This window comes from Bidens hawaiensis, unplaced genomic scaffold (genome assembly GCF_021521415.1).
Source record: "Bidens hawaiensis isolate Kalapana, Puna unplaced genomic scaffold, B.hawaiensis_p1.1 tig00005061_1, whole genome shotgun sequence".
Taxonomy (NCBI): Eukaryota; Viridiplantae; Streptophyta; class Magnoliopsida; order Asterales; family Asteraceae; genus Bidens; species Bidens hawaiensis.
The window spans coordinates 615,993-635,355 of NW_027491322.1; the positions used below are offsets into that span (position 1 = coordinate 615,993).

The window sequence follows — 19,363 nt, forward strand, 5'->3', positions numbered from 1 at the left end:
TTCAAGATTATATAATATAAAAATATATTCGGTCTCGACGCAGCTAAGTCGGATCGAATAATTAAAAAGTGAAACCCAAAGGTTGTTTAACTATAAACGCCAAAACTAAATGACCCATTTAACTTGAACGGTTATTTTAAAAGTCGAAACGATTGATATGACAAGTTCTATTAGGTGTGCATGTACAAAAACTTCACTAAAACACAGACACATTGGATGCAATTTCCCACCAAATTCTTTACAAATTTCAATCCTTTTTAACCCTAAAAGAAATCAACTTCTAAGTAGCTACCAGAAGACTTCACCTCCACATCCCCTGCCAACCCAACCGGCACATCCGGTGGCGTCGTACACCGGATCAACGCCCAATTCACGCTCTGAAAAAACGGGTGCTGTTTAATCTCCGTCGCCCCTCTTCGGTAAGCAAGCCGGTGCTGCGGTTCTTTAACCAACAACCCCCGAATCAAATCCCGAGCCGCAAAGCTAACCGAAGGCGTTTCGGGAAACTTCAACGGGTGCCCGACAACGTTAAACAAAGTGGCCCGATCACTCTCCCCTTTAAACGGTGTTTTCCCGAACAAAAGCTCGTAAAGAAACACCCCAAATGTCCACCAATCAACCGCACTCCCGTGCCCCTCGCCCTTTATTATTTCGGGAGCTAGATACTCGTGGGTCCCGACAAACGACATGGACCGTGCACTTGTTGGTTCGGCTATGAGTTCCGGAAGTGGGATCATTTGGTTGTAAACCTCGGTCTTGGGTTTGTATAGTCTTTCTTTCTTCGGTTTACTGTTTGTGAACCGGGGACCGAAACATGACGGTTGGATCAGGCAGGCTGGCTCAAGACAAGCGGGCTGGATGCATGAACCTGAGGCTTTTGGTTCCACAGTAGGGGTCATGAATCTAACCAGTTTCGGGTTCACAACGCATCTTAAAGAGAGATCAAAATCCGAGAGCATTATGTGACCGTCTTCTCGGACTAACACGTTTTCAGGTTTAAGGTCTCGGTAAATGATCCCCAGCATATGCAAATACTCCAAAGCAAGGAGGACTTCTGCTACATAAAACCTATACAAAGAATTCACCGCAATTAAACCATTAATGTGGAAACCAGCAGTGCAAAATGGGCCAGAAGAAAACTTTTAAGACTTTGGCCCGTATGTCTATATAAAACATAACTAGAATTGGCCCGTTCAAATGGATCATAACGAACACCTCTAAGTCTCTAACTCAGCCCGTGTTGACCTGTTTCTTTTTCTATATTACCCGTTCGAATATTAAAAAAATAACTAGAATCGACCCATTCACATGTAAATGGGTCATAATGGGCACCTCTAACCCAATCGACCCAGCCCGTTTTGACGCGTTTCTTTTTTAGCTATTCTTTTTCTATATTTACCCATTTGAGTTTTGACTAGATAAAGCATAGCTAAAATCGGCCCATTTACATGTAAACAGGTCATACTGGACACCTCTAACCGAACCCAACCCAGCCCGAATTGGCCCGTTTCTTATAACTATTACTTTTCTACATTTTATGTTTGACCATACAGAACATAACTGGAATTAGCCCACTCACATGTAAATGGGTCATAACAAAAATCTCTAACCCAGCCCGACCCTGCCCGTTTTGACCCATTTCTTTTTACTATTATTTTTCTATATTACCCATTTGACTATGCAAAACATAAGGTCAAAATGGACGCCTCTAACCCAACCCGACCCAGCTCGTTTTGACCTGTTTCTTTTTAACTCTGCTTTTTCCATATTGCTTGTTTGACTATGTCATTTCCATATTACTCGTTTGACTATCTAAAACACAACCAGAACCGGCCCATTCACATGTAAACGAGTCATAGTGGACACCTCTATCTAACCCAGCCCGTTTTGACACATTTCTTTTCAACTATTCGTTTTTCTATATATCCCGTTTGACTATACAAAACATAACTAGAATCGGCCCATTTACAAGTAAATGGGTCATATCAGTCACCTATAACCAAACCCAACCCGACCAGGCCCATTTTGACCCGTTCAAGAAAAACTACAACCAAAAGCACAAATGGAAGATCACTAACCTGGCTGCATGCTCGGAAAAATACTTCCGGGGCTGCCTTTGTCGGAGAGCATGCAAATCTCCACCATTACAATACTCCATCACCAAACAAGACAACTTCTCGGTGTCAAAATGAGCATACAAAGTCGGCAAAAACGGGTGATCCAACGACTGCAAAATTTCCTTTTCGGTCTGGGCCCGCAAAAGCTTATTCCTACTTGCTAAAGCCGCTTTATCCATCACTTTCATAGCAAAATAACTCCCCGTACCGATCAACTCAGAAAGATACACACTTCCAATATCCCCACACCCCAACCTCTTCAACTGCCTAAAATGCCTCATTTCCAACGAGCCCGTTTCACTTTTCGCCCTCACAACTCGTATCGCTTCCCACCGCGTATCATTCTGCTTGTGCGGCTTATAAACCGCACTACTATAACCACTCGAGCTGCTATCATCGCTTACATCACTCCCCGTACTCTCCCGATATATACTCGTCTTATTACTCCCATCATAATCACCCTCACCCGACACACTAGTTAGCCCGTTTTCAACGCTCTTCTCCAACGTACTCGAAAACTCACTAACTTCTGTCAGTTCTGTACTAAAACTTTCTTTAGCTTCTGTAAAATGTGTATTTGAATATAAACTGTTTTGTGGACTCAGATGGAACCCGTAACCTGGCCCACGGGCCTCACCTGGGCCCGGACCGTCTTTCGGGGTGTAATCAAAAGTGGTTTTGTATGAAAATCTTGAACTGCAAACAGAATGGGTTGCAGACTTATTATTATTATTATTAAAATCCATCTAAACAACTTCAACCACAATTGAATCAAGCACAAATGCACCCTGCAACAAAACCCTAATTGTCAATTTGGGTCCAATTGATCAATTAATCTTTAAATTCTTATCAAATTCTTATCAAGCACATTCATGGGTCCAATTGATCAATTAAATCTTTAACGAAAAACGAATCAAAATGACGAATTTATTGTTAATATGGTTCAAAATGCGTACCTGATTAAAGATTCATGAGGAGTTAAAGAAAGTGAGTAAATTGGGTGATTTTGATGAGTAATGGGTTGTGGGTGTTTGGAAACAAGATGAAGATCAAGACCCAGAAGGGATTTTGGGTGATTTTATTGAATCATTTGTGGGTTTTGTAATTAGAGGTATAAAGAATGTGGGTTCACTCTCATTCTCACTATACAAGTAGTTTGCGTATTACAAGTTTACAAGCAAAGGCAATATGGAAAGACGGATTTTGTTCATGTATGTTTACACATGGCCTCCCTAGTGTTTCAAGTTTTTATAAAACTTTGCATGGTATGTTTATTCGAAATTTAAGTTTTTTTAAGAGCATATTCATGATCCATCCGGTATATTTTGTGAGTGTGGTTTTTATGACATAGGAGTGATTTTGAGTGGTGTGGGATGAAAGGGAAAGTAGATTGATTTTTTCTGTATATTTGAAAAGTTTATGTAGTATCCTATAAATTTTTTAATATATTTTAAGGGTGGTTGTGAGAGAATGAGAGTGCAAAGACGATGATAAAAGTATAAAAGTATTATTGTTTAATTGAAATCGAGAGATAAAAGGTAGTAATTTTTAATGTAATTTTGGATTTTAAGTTCGGGGAAGAGATGGGAATGCTTAATATGAAAAGACGGATTTTGTTCATATATATTTACACATTGCCTCCCTAGTGTTTCAAGTTTTTATAAAACTTTACATGGTACGTTTGATTTAAAATTTTAAGTTTTTTTAAGAGCATTCACAATCCATCCCGTATATTTTGTGAGTGTGGTTTTTATAATATAGGGGTGTGGGCCTTACTGGGGTGTCCCCTCTTGTCGGGCTTAAGGACACCGGGTTTGTTGCTAGGCAGGCCGTGCTAAAGACAGAAGCAAGAAAAATTGCTAAACACGAGAAGACATGTGTTGAGAATCAACACGCCTTCATTCCTTTTACTTTCGATACATTTGGGTCTCTTGCCCCCGATGCTATTACGTTTCTGAAAAGAGTTTAGCGGGTCGTGCACAGTAACCAATGATGCCAAAGAACGATAACTTTGTTTTCAGTAGGATCAGTTTTGCTATTCAAAGGGGTTGATTTTGATATAGGGAGTGATTTTGGGTGTCGTGGGATGAAAGAGAAATTACAGTGATTTTTCTGTATATTTGAAAAATTCGTGTAGCATGCTATAAATTTTTTTAATATAATATGAGGGTAGTTATGAGTGAATGAGAGTGTAAAGACAATGATAAAAGTATAAAAAATTTTTTGTTTAATTGAAAATGAGAGATAAAATGTAGTGATTTTTATTGTAATTATGGATTTTAAGTTGGATGGGAATGCTCTAAAGGGGTAGAATTTAAAAGAATTGGAATTTGTAAGGGATTTTGAACTTGAGAGTAGGCTTGATTCATAGAATTTTTCGAAATGATTCACATTTATGAGAAGAACTGGGATTTATCACGACGACCATAACCTACCGGTCATGTTAACCAACATCGAACACATTACCAGCACCGTATGCATAATAAGTATCTGACGCAACACAAAACCAACGGTGTTTGCCTGATGTGTTGACCGACGCCGGATGCGTAACCAATGTCTGATGTGTTGACCGGTCATGTTAGCAAACATGTAACCAACGTTGGTTGATTGATTGATTTGTAAATTTTGAGTTGTATGAAATTAAATATAGTTTCTTCATGAACTTAAAATTGTGCTTGTCATCTGAAATTTATTAGGTTTTAAGATGTAAATGGAGCACTGAGCAGTAAGGTTTTGATTTTTTTTTTCAATTTGATATTTTGAGTGTATGTATACGAGAAATTGATCTTTTAATGTATAATTGTATACTAGGATATAGTTCATGCAATACACGGGTGGTTAAAAAAAATACAACAAAAAAGTTAAATTTAATAATATACGCAATAACATACCTTGTCGTCTCAAAACATATTAAAATATATTTATATTCTAAAAATATGTTTAATATATATAGCATATTTTTATCTTATGGATTCATAATAGCATACCTTATGGAAGAATGATTTTGTTTTAATAATATAAATAAGTAGATTAAAATTAAATAATTTATTAGGTGTAAAATTATAATTTTAAAAAGAATCTTATGTGGATAGCTTAATTAAAGGTCATATGAAAACCATGTTGCTTTAATATAATAATTAGATTAGATTAGATAATATAATAGTTAGATTAGATTAGATGTATATGCATATGTAATTGGAAGGTCAAATTATTCTATAAATGGGGATAAAAATGAGAATAATTTGTGGTCATAATAAAAACTTCTAAAAACTTGAAAATCATAAATTAAAAAGGTAAAATGCTCCCCCCCGGTCTTCCTCGATAAAAAAAGCGACACAATGTGGAGGAAAAAAATATCATTGCGTCTTTTTATTTATCAATGCGTTTTTTTCGTCACTGATTGTCTGATTGTGTCTTTTTTACTTGGCATTGTATTTTTTTCCTTGATATTACATTATATTACTCAATATTGTGTTATATTTTTTGCGATCTATCGTGTCTTTTTTATTTATCATTGTGCTTTTTGCTTGTTTTGTCACCGTGTCTTTTTTTTTGTCTGTCTTTTTTTTAACGAGTAAGACGAGGGAAACGTTTTTGCTTTTTTACTTTTTTTGTTTTTATTTATATTTTGAGTTATGTTTTTTAAATTATTTATCTTGAACGTTTTTAGGTTTTTTTTTCCACAAATCATTCTCGCACATCTCATTTTTGTCTTTTTTTATATTTTAACGTTTTCCTAAGCATGTGACTCGACAAATGTAACGGCATAATATTACATATCTGTAATAAGATATCACACATATGTAATATGAACACGTTGATCTATGGATTTTGGATGATTAATAATGTAACAACATATAGAAGACTAACACGGCCAAATGTAACACCATAGGCAAATTTTACATTAACCATGGATAGGAGAGGTTTTTGATTCATAAAAAAATGTCCCGTCTCTCAAATTATCAACACGTTTTGAGCTTAGTTGGTTGTGGAGCATATGAAAACTCCATAGTTAGGTGTGTTTATGTGGGATTAGGATATGTGATCTCTTGTGAAGTCTCCACAACGTCAGCTAAAAATAAAGTTGTGAGTTTCTGGATGGGCTATGCAAATAGTCAACATTGATGGTATGAGTACCCAAATGCTACAAATAACATTGTTTATGTATTGCAGTTATTTTTATTCAAAATAGAAAAATTGCACTATAATCAAGGATTAAAAATTTCTGTATTTTATAGTATAATTTAAAAAAAGTAATGTATTAAAAAATATTAAGGTTCTAGATGCAGATTTAAAAAGGAAACCATAGAAACGTGAGAAACTGAGAAACCATGCCTTTTACATTTAAAAAAAAATCATTTTCATGTAAAAACAAATTTACATAATCTTTTGAGTGTTTACATAAAAGCACATGTAGAAATCCTTTTTATAAACAGTTTAAAAAGGTAAAAAAAAACAATATTTTTTACAAAATTAAAATTTTTTATTGGAATATCTTCTACATGTATTTATAAGCAAAAACTCCAAAAAAGTTTATACTAAAACTAATATTTTACATGTGAAATCAAGTTTTATATTATTTTTTTACATGTAAAAAGACATGCTTTAATAGTTTCACTTAAGTTCCCCATTAAACCCTTGTAAAATTCTATGAGCATGAAGTTGCTTAAAGAAATTAGTTAAAAAGAGAGGTGGTTAATTTTACCTTTTAACGTACGAAAAAGAAAATGCAATAAATGTAAAGCGGCTTACCTCAAATGGTTGATTGACTTGAGTTCATTTAATCCTTTTCTTCTGTTAATATTAGTAACATTAGAGTAATTATTCTTACATTATAAATGTTTTAACTATAGTGTTAAAATAATTAGTTTAGTGTAATTGCTCTCGTTCAAAAACTATAGTGTTAAAATAATTAGTTTAGTGTTTTGCTTAATATTTTCGGTAGTGACGAATCTTGAACGAAAACGTGGGAGGTGGGGGGCTCAAATTTTTAGATGAAAAGGAGTTAATATACATTACGTATAAAAATTCACGGGTGAAAATACATAAATTTTCACTACTAAGCAAAAAAGAAAACACGGGGAGACCATTATCCTTTGCCACTATTTTTCGGAGCTTCATGTTCATGTAAAAGAAACTATAAAATTTAAATTTCATTTTTTAAAACGGTGACTTTCTTTGTTTATGTCACCGCGCTCTCTAAATTGGAGAACCTCATTGTCCCATTCTGACCAGACTATGTTGTCTTAACCGGGCCCATACCGATTTAGAGTTTGGCTTGGGTGTTCCACCGAAACCCATAGTCGCTGTGCCGCCACAAGAGCATAACTCTCTGCGTAATACACGATGGGACGAAAACCTAGGTAGGCTCGGGATTCAAACTAACAGCCTTACAAGACCTAGCTCAAATCCTTCATTATTATAATCCATAAAAAGGTGATACTAAATAAAAATCAAACTTGAGTCTCTACTAAAGAACCTAAGCCTTCCTAGGCTTCTATCACCAGGCCACAAGTGGTGAATTATAAAATTTAATACTATATGTTGCTTTTAACAACTCTAACATTTTTATTTAAGTTAAAAAAAAACTTGAAATACCAAAAATGCATAATTAAATTTATTATTTCTCTAACACACTTGTCCCACACTTCTATATAAAGCCCTTCACACCTTCATTTCTCATCATCAATAGTATTCTCTCTTTCAAACATACAAACGATCATTCCACCAACCTGGTCCAAAAACCATCAATATTACAGATCGTGACCGTCGTAGCGCTGCTTCCGGTGGCTGGGGTCATCCTAGTGTGTATAATAACCAGTCTGGTTATATCTACCCCGGTTTTCGTTATCTTTAGTCCAATTGTTGTCCCTGTGGTCCTGTTGTTGTCTTTCCTAGTAAATATTTTGTGGAAGATGACAATGAAAAACACCAAGGATGTTGTCAGTGACAGTGGCGGACCCAGGATTTTTTGCCAATGGGGTCCCATATTTTCGGTGTTCAAATTTTTCGGGTCGGTCGTTGTTCAGGTCGGGTCGAGGCGAAGAACATAATAAAAAACAATATCATAATAAAACTTTCTTTTCAATCATCACTACCTGAACGGGTCAAAATGGGTCGGGTTGACACATAAACACTTTGTTTTCCCTTTCTTAAACATTTTTGAGATAGAACCTAGATCCACCCTTTCATAAGCATGTGTTGAAAACCATTAACTTAAACTAGTGAAAAATAAAACTGATATTTTAAAGTGTTTGAATGTTTCTAAAGAAAACCATGCATAAAGTTGAAAACAATGATATGTATTTTAGAGGTGTTTGAATGTTTCCAAAGTTATCATTGCAACATTAGCAATCAAATGATTGATTAACACTAAAAATTAACACAAAAAACCAAAAACTGAGCCTTGTAAGACTTGAACCCATGACCTTTCAAAGATAAAACAAGGGAATTTCCACCAGACCACATCAACATTAATAGTATGGGTTCCAAGTATTAAATCTTATGGGGTCCTCAAAAAATTTAATATACCGCTTCTAATAAATTTTTAAAAAACATTGGTGTCCCGGGACCCCGATCCACACTATGTGGGTCCGCCCCTGGTCAGTGATCAAATTAATGTGACTGGACCTGTTGTTTTACCGAATGAATATTTTGTGAATGGTGGTCAACTTTATGTTGGCACTGAAGTTCAACCAGCCAGTCAAGTGCAAGGGGCCAGTCAAGTTTATATCTGAATAATATAATGTTTGAATATGATAACTAATTTCATTTTATATTGAATAATATAATGTTTGAAACTTTGAATATGAAATGATATAATCTTTTGTGTGACAACTAATTGCATTAATAGTAAGGTTTATGGTGTAGCTACACCACACCCATTTATTTTCACGCTATCAAAAGCTACACCACCAAAACTAGATATTTTTCGACGGTTGAATTTACTCATAAGACATAGTTCTTAAACCAAAGAATTTTTATTTAAAACATAAGCAACGGAAACATACAAAGTCGTAACACATTAATGATTAATCATATCACAAGGTCTTTAAAACATAACAATGGTTCAACATAAAGCTTCTTAATGGATGCCAGTCTCTAGCGTGGATAGCCTGCTGATGCACTCCTCACTGGCTTTGGCATACCAACAATTACGTCAAAAGTCAATTACGTCGAGTGAGTTCTATTTAAACAGCCGCAACCGTTGATCATATTTTCATGTAAGCAATAGAAAACATGTTAAATATTAAACCTATGAACCTGTTACAGCAGGGAGAATAATAATCGCAGCAGAGATAAGATGTAGAGGGCATGGCTGTCAGCTTGGTCGAGTTCCCCTTTAGGATGCATAGTTAAGGATGAAGATTAGGGTTCTTGAGAGGAACCCGGTTTTAGGAGCGGAGGCACACAAAGTTGTTATGCTTGTGTGATTAGGTTATGATGTTAATTTTTATCTCTCTTTATGTACACACAAGAGGAAACCCTTTATTAGTTAATTACGGGTAATATAGACCATCAATAATTTCCAAACTAATATATAATAAAATATAATTAATATTTTGATATAATATTATATAAATGATAATGACAGTCATATAAATAAATATATAAATACTATATTTATTCTTACAGCAACAAAACATATCACGACAAAAAATAACTTCATATCTTATCATAACATATAAACATATCAGGTTGTGACATCATAATATTCATGAATGTGACCTAACTTGTGTATTGTCACCTATACCTTATAGCTTACACACAATATAGTCGTATGTATTGTCACCTAACTTGTGTTAAGTCTTAGGAGTGTCGCTAGTTACATTGTGAGAAGTGTGAAAAATCTTTAAAATAAGGCATATCATTAAAATAGGATACTAGACTATGTAAAAAGACACCTCACACTTTTTAGAAACGTTTAGTCTCAACCACTAGATTCTTAATCCAAATGCCTTGATCTATTTTTACGTGTCTCAAAAAACTATTTTAATGTTTTTAATGGGGTTTGTTGAGAAAAAAAAAGATTTGTATTAAAATTTTAGAATATGAGCTCGAACTGATATGTAAACCGAAAGTTTGCAACTAAAACGTTTCAATATTAAATGCGTGACTTAATTGCATAATGTTATACTTTCAACGATCGCATATCATTACAAATTTTTTCTGGCTTTAACTGAACCTTAAAACACGTCAACCTGACACCTTTTCAAGAAAGATAATAATTTTTTTTCGAACTTTTATTAAAACAAAACTTTTGCATAAAAAACAATACAATTACATGATAATAAGAGAATTTTTGAATCACTATAACAATAAGATAATTTTGATACGATAACGAGGGTTGAGTTCAAAGAGGAAGTTTCATTTTGCTAGGAAGGCTAAGGAGAGGGTATTTTAGTCATATCACATGATTTTCAAAAACCCACCTTCTTGTCTTAGAACCCTAGATCTCAAGAAACCCACCGGCACCACTCCACCGCCACCGCTATCCCATCAACACCTAACCACCTTCGTGTTTTTCAACAAATTACGTTTTTCACTCATGTTATTTTGTTTTTTAACGAGCTCCCTTTTCAAAGGACGAGGAATACATAGTGCAATTCTCCTTTGATGGAATTAATGACGCACTCATTTTGAAAGTGAATAGAAATAAAACAATCTATGTTAAAAACACAGTCTGAAGAGAAAAATAAAAAACACACTTCAGCTTTTTTTTTAAAACACAATTAATTAATTGAAAACGGGTTACAAGAAAAAAAACTCAACGCTATGCTAAAACACAATGAGCAGAAGCTACCAAAAACACAACGAGAAAACCCAAGTTTGATAAAACACAATTAAGAAAAACACAATGACCATAACATATAACACAATGAATAAAAAAACACAATGGCCATACACTATAACACAATGAAATAACACACTTATAAAAAAAACACAATGAATAAAAAAACACAATGTTAAAACACAATTCGTAAAATACAATGACCTAAGCATATAACACAATGTATAAAAAACCCACTAAATTTTTTTTATTTTTTTATAACAATATGGTACTCATATTAAAGATAAAAAAACACTCGTTATTATGAAAAAAAAATTCAAAAACAATGTCGTAATAAAAAGTTATGAACGTTTTAAAATGATTGAGGAAATTGATATGTGCTTTGCATGAGAAGAGAGAAAGTCAACACATATGTGTTATTTCTTTTATACCCTTCCCCTTATTTCATACTTGATTTTCTCTCAAACTAATCTCAACCATCAAAATTCAAAATCAATGGGCCAAAATACTTCTTATCATTCCTACAAAAACCTAACTTCTTATTTTAACTCAACCCACGATAATGATAAAATTTTATAATACAAGCAATATATACTAATTGCATTGCTACAAACATCCATATTAATACTATATCATTATTATACATACCACTAAGTACTTAGTATTGGTTTTTTCGCTAATGAGCTGGTGGTGGAGCAGTAAGGAAGAGACTTGGTGTTTCATTTGATCCAGATTCGATTCCTGCCCCAACATTTAGTTTCAGAGACAGCAGGATGATGATGGGAGACTAGGCGAGTAAGTGGTGCTCATTAGTTGGACTATTGAATTGAACGAGTTCTATCTCACTACACTGTTGTGTCTTTGGGCGAGCGTCACGGGCGTTGGCCTTTGGTGAGAGTTTCCCCCTAATTAAAAGACGAATGTATCTTGATGTGGTGAATTTAGCCAATAGCTTTTTTGGAGGATTCATTGACTGTAAAAAAAATATATCCGTTTTTCAAGTTATAAAAAGACTCCCTCTAAATTTATTATTTAGAGCATTCTCATCCTTTCTTCTATCTTCATATAAAAAACTAAACTAAAAATCAAAGCATTTTCTATATTCCTTTCAATTAAATAATACTTTTTTTTACCCTTATCATTACATTTTCTTATTCACTCACAAAATATATATAAAAAAATTTTATGGGTGCTATAGAAAATTTTCAAATATGTAGAAAATCTTTCTCTTTCACTTGTAACACTTTAAATCACTCCATATATTATAAAAATCGCATTCACAAAAAAAACGAAATAGGGTTTGTTCAATACCCGAAAATTGGGTATTCAAATACCCAATTTTAGAATACCCGACCCAAACCGGATACATAAGGTATGGTTTTTAGAGCCAATACCTAGACACAGACCCGGGTATTGCCAATACCCGATTTTCCAATGCCCAGCCATACCTGAACCCGACTCCATACCCGAATCCGAGTATTTGAAAAACCTGATTTACGCACCTCTAACTCTTGTTTCAATATCAAGTGTAAAAGTGTTTAAATTTACCTACGAGTCTACGACTAAAGGCTGGGCCAGGAACAGGCCAGATTGGGCTCAAAAGGAGTATAGTCTTTGGCAGATCGGCCCGATTGACCCATAGCCAGCTCCCTTTTGCAGCATCCAAGCCTGTTGGGTTTAGCCTAAATACCGGCCCAATAATAAATTTTAACTCTCAAGTAAAAATACAATTGCAAAGTAAGAGGGCCGTAAATTAGTAAATTACAAATACAACGGCTATAAACAAATCAAATCGAACAAGGCCTTGATTATGTTTGTTCGTTAACTTTTAATAGACAAGAGAATGATTGACGGGCACCCACCCCAAGAATTTCTTTTTATTTGTGTTCGCTTATTAAGAAAATGAACTTGTTCGTGAACACTAACGAAGGGACACAAACGAACACAAACCATGCTTTATATGATTTGGTTAATGAAGAACACTCGGTGTCAATGGTTCAGTATGGCTACCAAGTTTGTGCTGGTGTCTTTTAACATTCATATTCATATTCAAATTGTTAATCTACATATAAATTAATCACTTAATATTCATGTGTATTTTTGTTACATAACTAATGAATTTGCTTAAATCTATATGATAGGATTAGAAAATCTTTAAAAATTAATATTGAAAACCTTTAGTGAACTAACATAAACAAATAAACATTAACGAACAAATTTAACTAAAATGACCTATGCTTGCTTTCGCTCATTTAGTTAATCGAGCGGAAATCTTTATTTGTGTTCGTTCATTAACCAACGAACATAAACAAACTTACAGTTGAACAATAATAATTTATAAGCGCATAAACTGTATAATTTCACCATAGACTTTTCGTCAAGACTCGAGCTCAGCTCATTTTAACTTTATGAGGGAGAGCTTGAGCTCGACTCTTTCGAGCTCTTTTTATAATTTAACCTTGTTGTGATTCTATTGCAGACGGTTTATGGTCGTGGTTGTATAGCGCGATTAATGGTATGGATCGGACTTGTCATTCAAAAGGGGTGGTGACGCAGCTTGTTGTACGCTTACCTGTCTCTCTATTATAATTGCATCACTTTATTTTCTATTAAAAAAAATAACATTTATGGTACGCAATGACGAAGCTTAGTCAGGGCCGGGGTCCCCCCCCCCCCCCCCCCCGGTTTTTTCGCGTAGTAGTGTAAATTTATTCGTTTTCGTCCGACATTTTTTATGCGTAGTGTAAATTTAGGCGTTTTTGGCCGAAAATTTGAGTCCGGCCCCCCATTGTTTGTGAATTTTTGTATACATTTTAAGTCCGGTCCTCCCGGTGTCTTAGTCCAAGTTTCGCCATTGATGGTAAGTCAGTTTTTATTTTAGCTCATACTAGACATATTTACTTTTTAAATAAGTTTGAATGTTACGTGTCATTTGCTATTATTATTATTATTATTTTACTATTTTTAGTTGATTATGGACATTTTTGTTTACTTTTTCATTAAGCATGTTTGGGATTGAGTTTAAAAAATGCTTATTGGCTTATTGGTGTTTTCAAAAAACCAATAAGTTAAAATGTGTCTGGTAATCACAAAAATCTTTTTCATTTTAGTTGTTTGAAAAGGTTAAAAAGGAGTTTTCCAAAAGCTCAAAGTCCTTGCTTTTCAAAATGGCTTTATGAAAAAAACAATAAGCCAATAAACATTTTTCAAACTTAGTTTCAAACATGCTCTTAGAACTTTCCAGAGTCTTGCTTTAGTTCTATAATGAACTTAAACAAACCCGAGTTAGCACCATATATGACATTTGTAGTGATGTTTATAGTTCGCTACAAAGTATTGATTGCCTCTTTAATGAGTCGAATTATCCTTTTAGTCAAGGCATGGTGATTGACCTTTTATGCACGTTGTGCTGTAAGAATTTAATGTATGTTATTAATTTGATACTATGGTGGAATCAGATGTGCATTGCTCATAGTTGAGTATGGTCTGTGAGTGCGGCCTTGATTATGGTACCACGGCGGATCTACTACATATTCAGCATCAGTGTCACGCTTGTAAAAAAGTTACGGGTTAAGCGGTTGCCCTTATTATTTTATGTGTAATATACGCGTTCACAGTCAAGTGACCATAACAACAAGAGAAAGTTATGTATCATAGTAATACATATTTTTATTTTTCTCATAGGCCATTTATCAAAGTCAAGAGTAACATAAATGCAACATGTGAGTATAAATATTATAAGGACTATATTTCAAAGTAATATAAATGCAATCTGTGACTATAAACATAATATGTAATTATGTATGGTTTGAAAATTTTCTAGTATTTTGACTTGTAGTATTTTCTAGTATGTTGGTTATAACGAAAATTGGCTTTTGATTGCTACCCGTTTTGACATCCACCGAGTTTGATGAACATGTTATAAGTGCAGAGTCTATCGATGATGACGCAAACGAATGTTAGACGATAATTAGCACATGGTTCTTGCTTGGGTTTGGTAAAGCTTCTAATCATGAAACATGTGAATGTGTTTTATAAACAGGTAACATATGATGGACTGTGATTTCCTAATGAGGTAGTTAACCTGATACAAGAACTTAGATATTAGAAGCTACTTCACGTCTAAATTACAAATCCGTTGTAGTCTAGTTGGTTAGGATACTCGGCTCTCACTCTAGAGACCCGGGTTCGACTCCCGGCAACGGAATTAATTTTTTTGATATTGGCAACTTAGACACCTTATGTAGAATATTATGTGATTATCGAATTTACTCCTTCTCATCAAAGTAATAACAACACACCATTAATTTTACAGAAATTGATATAAAATGTTCCTCCTTTTCATCAAAGTAATAATAACACACCATTAATTTTACAGGAATTGATATAAAATGTTCCTGATTTCAACTACTTCGTTGTAGTCTAGTTGGTTAGGATCCTTGACGGGTTCAACACTTCAAGTCCCTTTGACGGAATTAATTTTCTTTATATTCTTTATTTTTATTTTTTTTACAGCCAAACGATTCATTTGGTAGTCACAACCATTTGATGATACATAATAAAGTGTAATAAACAAGCTACAAATTAACCTGATAATTTAGCAATATAAATAAGTAAATTTAATTGTATACAAAAATCATTTAGATATTCACAAAAAAAAAATTGTATACACGTACACCACCCTAAAATCATTTAGAAATACCAAAAGTTTGATTATATTCGTTCATAAAATAAATAAATGGACACGAACTATTAAATAAATGGACAGGGGCAAAAACTTTAATAACTAAATGAACACGAAAGAAAAATAACAAATGCAGTGTTCTCTCATTTAAAGTTGTAAACGTTCATTTTTGTTCCTTAATTTACGTTCATTTATGTATCTAATATATGTACGTCCATTCATTACGTATGTTTGTTTAAAATATTCATTAAGATTTATTTGTTACTACTGTTAATTTAAAATGCATTTGGTTTAGTGCTTTAAAATTCTTTGTTTAGCTATCTTTGTTTAGTGTTGAATTTATGAAGTATCCTTTCAATTTGTATTCAAAATGTAAGTGGGATATTTATTTTATTATTATTATTATTATTATTATTATTATTATTATAACTGGCTTGCATGCATGTGAAAGGCTTAAGGGTTATATTATTATTATATTCATTTTTTTACGTATGAAAAAACGAGTCTTCATTGCAGCCTCGATTATCATCTTGTTCGATCATCGCCACCAGTGTCACGATCAATCAGTCTATTTCTTCTACGTTGTGTCAAAGAATCTCTTTCAACATTCAAGATGCAAGAGTAATGCACACTTCCTCATATTGGCGCCCCGTCCTCTCATAGAGTATTTGTGGATAGGCGTTGCCAGTTATTTTGTGATTTATGAGTACCTGAAGATAGAAATAAAGTGACAGTGCAGGATTAGACGGTGCATGAGTAGTGCCCATGAGTGCCCCTTCCCCTCTATATCAAGTAATGGGGTGCCACTCCCCGAGTCCCTGGCGCATCACCACCAAATCGGTGGTTAAACCAATACACCACACAAGAAGTTGATGCCAAACAGAGTTGAATATACCAAAGAAGGGTAGTATAATAAACTCGTTCATTTGGGACCGGAAAAGAGGAAACTTCATATGGAATTTTCCTACGAAGAGTAACAAGGGAAGGTTGGTTGGTGCCCCTTGAGCGCAAGTGAGGTAACGAGCAAGGGGCTCCAAATGTCCAAATGGTAAGCCCGACTACAAATCCAATCAATCATAATACACCACTCTTAATTTTATATGAAAAAAGTTTAAATAATAATTGTGTTTTCAGTTAAACCATTACGTGGTGGTTAGTGAATACCTTAGTCTTAGAGTTTGGGATAGGTTTTGGATTACTTTTAACAATTTTCATAGGTTTGGGATGATATAAGGCTAAATATATATAAATTCTTTGTATATTTTAATTAATATTTTATTAGTTTTTGTTCGGTTTTTATTAAAATTTATATATTACTAACATATATATGAATAATGTAGGTTCCGAGACTTGTTCATGGTTAAAAAGGGCGAAAAAAGAGCTAAAACAAACCAAACCGGTGAACCGGAGCATCAGAATTGAACCGGATCGTATCAGAATTAAACCGGACCGCATCAGGAAACGAACCAGACCGGTCAGCAATCCTAGCCTACGGTGCCGCGCGACCAGGAGGCAAAACGCCGCCGCGCGGCGCTTCAGGTACCCCGTTTCTAGAATTTTCTTCAGTATTTATCAGTTTTGGGCCCAGGAAACTATAAAAACACCCCTAAACTTAATCCTGAGCATACCCTGCGAACCAGAGCCGAATTTGGAGTTTCTTGGAGCTTAGGATTGCAATATTTGGTGGGTTTGAAGGCTAGGAATCAGCCGGCGAAGTGCTGAATGAAGACCACGGGTTTTATCGCCTTTAATCTTACGTTCTTATTTATTTTCGCCATGATTTCCTTTATTATCGTTTTGTTTGCTTTTATGATGTTAGGCTAAACTTTATAGACTACCTAGGCTTATGATGAACCTTTGTTGATGTTTGATTTTGACTTGGGATTTATTTATCGTTATGGTTTTTATGAACTAGTTAAAAGGTTTAATTATATTAAATTGATGCATATGTGTGCTTAGGGTTGTTTAATTAAGTTTTATTATTTCATAGTTGCCTTAATTATTGTTTGTCATTATGATAGGTTTCTATTAAGTCATCTACTTTGTGTTTTTGACTATTTTATGATTGATTTCGCGATAAGATCATAGGAATAATATTAGTTAATCAAATAAACCTAAGTGTGCTGCTAACCTAAATAGCTGTAAGGTGCTAGGTTATTGATATGTCTTTGTTGATCAGGATTGCTAGATTTAGTTCTTCGTAAGTAGTCCGTCTAGGTTTAATTAATTAACTTTGTCTATCGAGTCAATTGAATATATTAGACTGCCTTTGATTTCCACGCTGTAAGGTAGAATTTCGTATAAAGGAACTAGTTTGTAATTAATTAGGTGATCGTAAGGGAACTTGATTTTTAATAATGGTGTACCATAAAACTTATTAGAAATCCATAGGTGTCTCCTGAGAAGGGTCAGGGATCATGTTCGGGTTTTCTCTTAAGCGTCTATTTTACGATCTCAGTTCCACAACTAAATAGTCTCCCGGTTAATTGATAACTGAAACTTAGGGGATTCTAGCCTAGGTGGTTGTTCATCATCATCTGAATTAAGTCTAAGTTATAAGTTTAGTCGTCTTTAGTTTTCTTAATTAGTTTAAATTAGTTTATTAGTAAAACCCCCCTAAACAAATAATAAATAAATAGTCATGTCTGTAGTTGAGTCTAATTTAGCTAGTTTACGTAATTAAAAGAGTCTCGTGGGTTCGATATCCGAACTTACTTAGCTGTACTAGAGTCGACCAGTTCACTTGCCGGTTAGTAGTTTTAGTTTAGTTAAGAGTCTAGAATTTATTATTTAGTGTCTAGATTAGCGTGTTTTTTTAGACTACTTTTAGCACATCATGGGACGTGTATGGGATTTGTAATATGCCCGATTACCGACCCAATAACACAGTCTCATTTACCTGATTATATACCCGAGTAAGCGGGCATGATTTTTTATTTATCTTAAATGCATTACCCAATTATTTTTTGTAATTGATTAGTCATTTGAGATATTTTATGGTAATCATTATTGTAATTAATTAATAGTTACATGATATAATTGATTGGTTACATTTTGTCAAAACCTATAGACACCTTACGAGTTTGGAATAAGATTTTATAAACCTATAGATACCTTACGAGTTTGGGACTGCATAAACCCGGCCTGTTATCATACCTAATTCGATAGCCTAACCATAATCTTAAATATATATGAACAAAACCTCCATATTTTCTCTCTAACTATCAGATTGCTTTATTTGTAAATGGTGGTTTCTCATGCATTTGATCCGAATTCACGGGTGTGGGTCTAACAAAACCCAGATAGTTAACCTCCCTATTTTCTCTCAAGCCACCAGATTGCTTTATTTGTAAATAGTCGTTTCTCATGCATTTGACCCGAATTCCCGGGTATGGGTCTCACGAAACCCATATAGCTATTAAACGAGTTATAACATCTCATTATATTAAAAATTAATCTCACCAAATATTTGATATGAAAATCCTATACAATAGAGATATACTACAAATTAATATTCGATTTAAAAAAAAGACATTATTTTAATTATGAAACAATTTTATAGTAAAAAAATAAGTGGGTCATGGGTCTCATCAAGCCCAAATAACTTTTAAACGGGTTGTAACATTTCATTTATTCGTGAAACTCTTTAATCATCAAACCCTAAGTACATTATTAATTTCCTTACAATAAATAAAACTAAAATACAATATATATATATATATATATATATATATATATAGAATCGTGAATTGTAAAACAAACCCCGTAATC

General features: G+C 33.9%; 1 protein-coding gene and 1 non-coding gene across 2 annotated transcripts; one reads left to right on the top strand and one right to left on the bottom strand.

The window, feature by feature from the left end:
* Positions 1-260: 260 nt before the first annotated feature.
* Positions 261-2,863, bottom strand: LOC143628675 (protein kinase PVPK-1-like). The gene is made up of 2 exons (XM_077098200.1): positions 2,079-2,863; positions 261-1,068 (listed from the first exon to the last, which is right to left on the bottom strand). Exons 1-2 carry the CDS (start codon positions 2,861-2,863, stop codon positions 264-266), a joined length of 1,590 nt encoding a protein of 529 aa, XP_076954315.1. The 3' UTR covers positions 261-263.
* A 12,179-nt stretch (positions 2,864-15,042) lies between these two features.
* On the top strand, positions 15,043-15,115 carry TRNAE-CUC (transfer RNA glutamic acid (anticodon CUC)). The gene has a single exon. It is a non-coding gene; the product is annotated as a tRNA-Glu (tRNA).
* The last annotated feature ends 4,248 nt before the right edge of the window (positions 15,116-19,363 follow it).

Excerpts from the sequence above, each read along its gene's own strand:
- LOC143628675 (XM_077098200.1), bottom strand. The coding sequence starts at position 2,863 with ATGGATTTTAATAATAATAATAATAAGTCTGCAACCCATTCTGTTTGC. Across the intron at positions 1,069-2,078 it reads TTTTCCGAGCATGCAGCCAG|GTTTTATGTAGCAGAAGTCC; the intron begins GTTAGTGATCTT and ends TTCTTTGTATAG.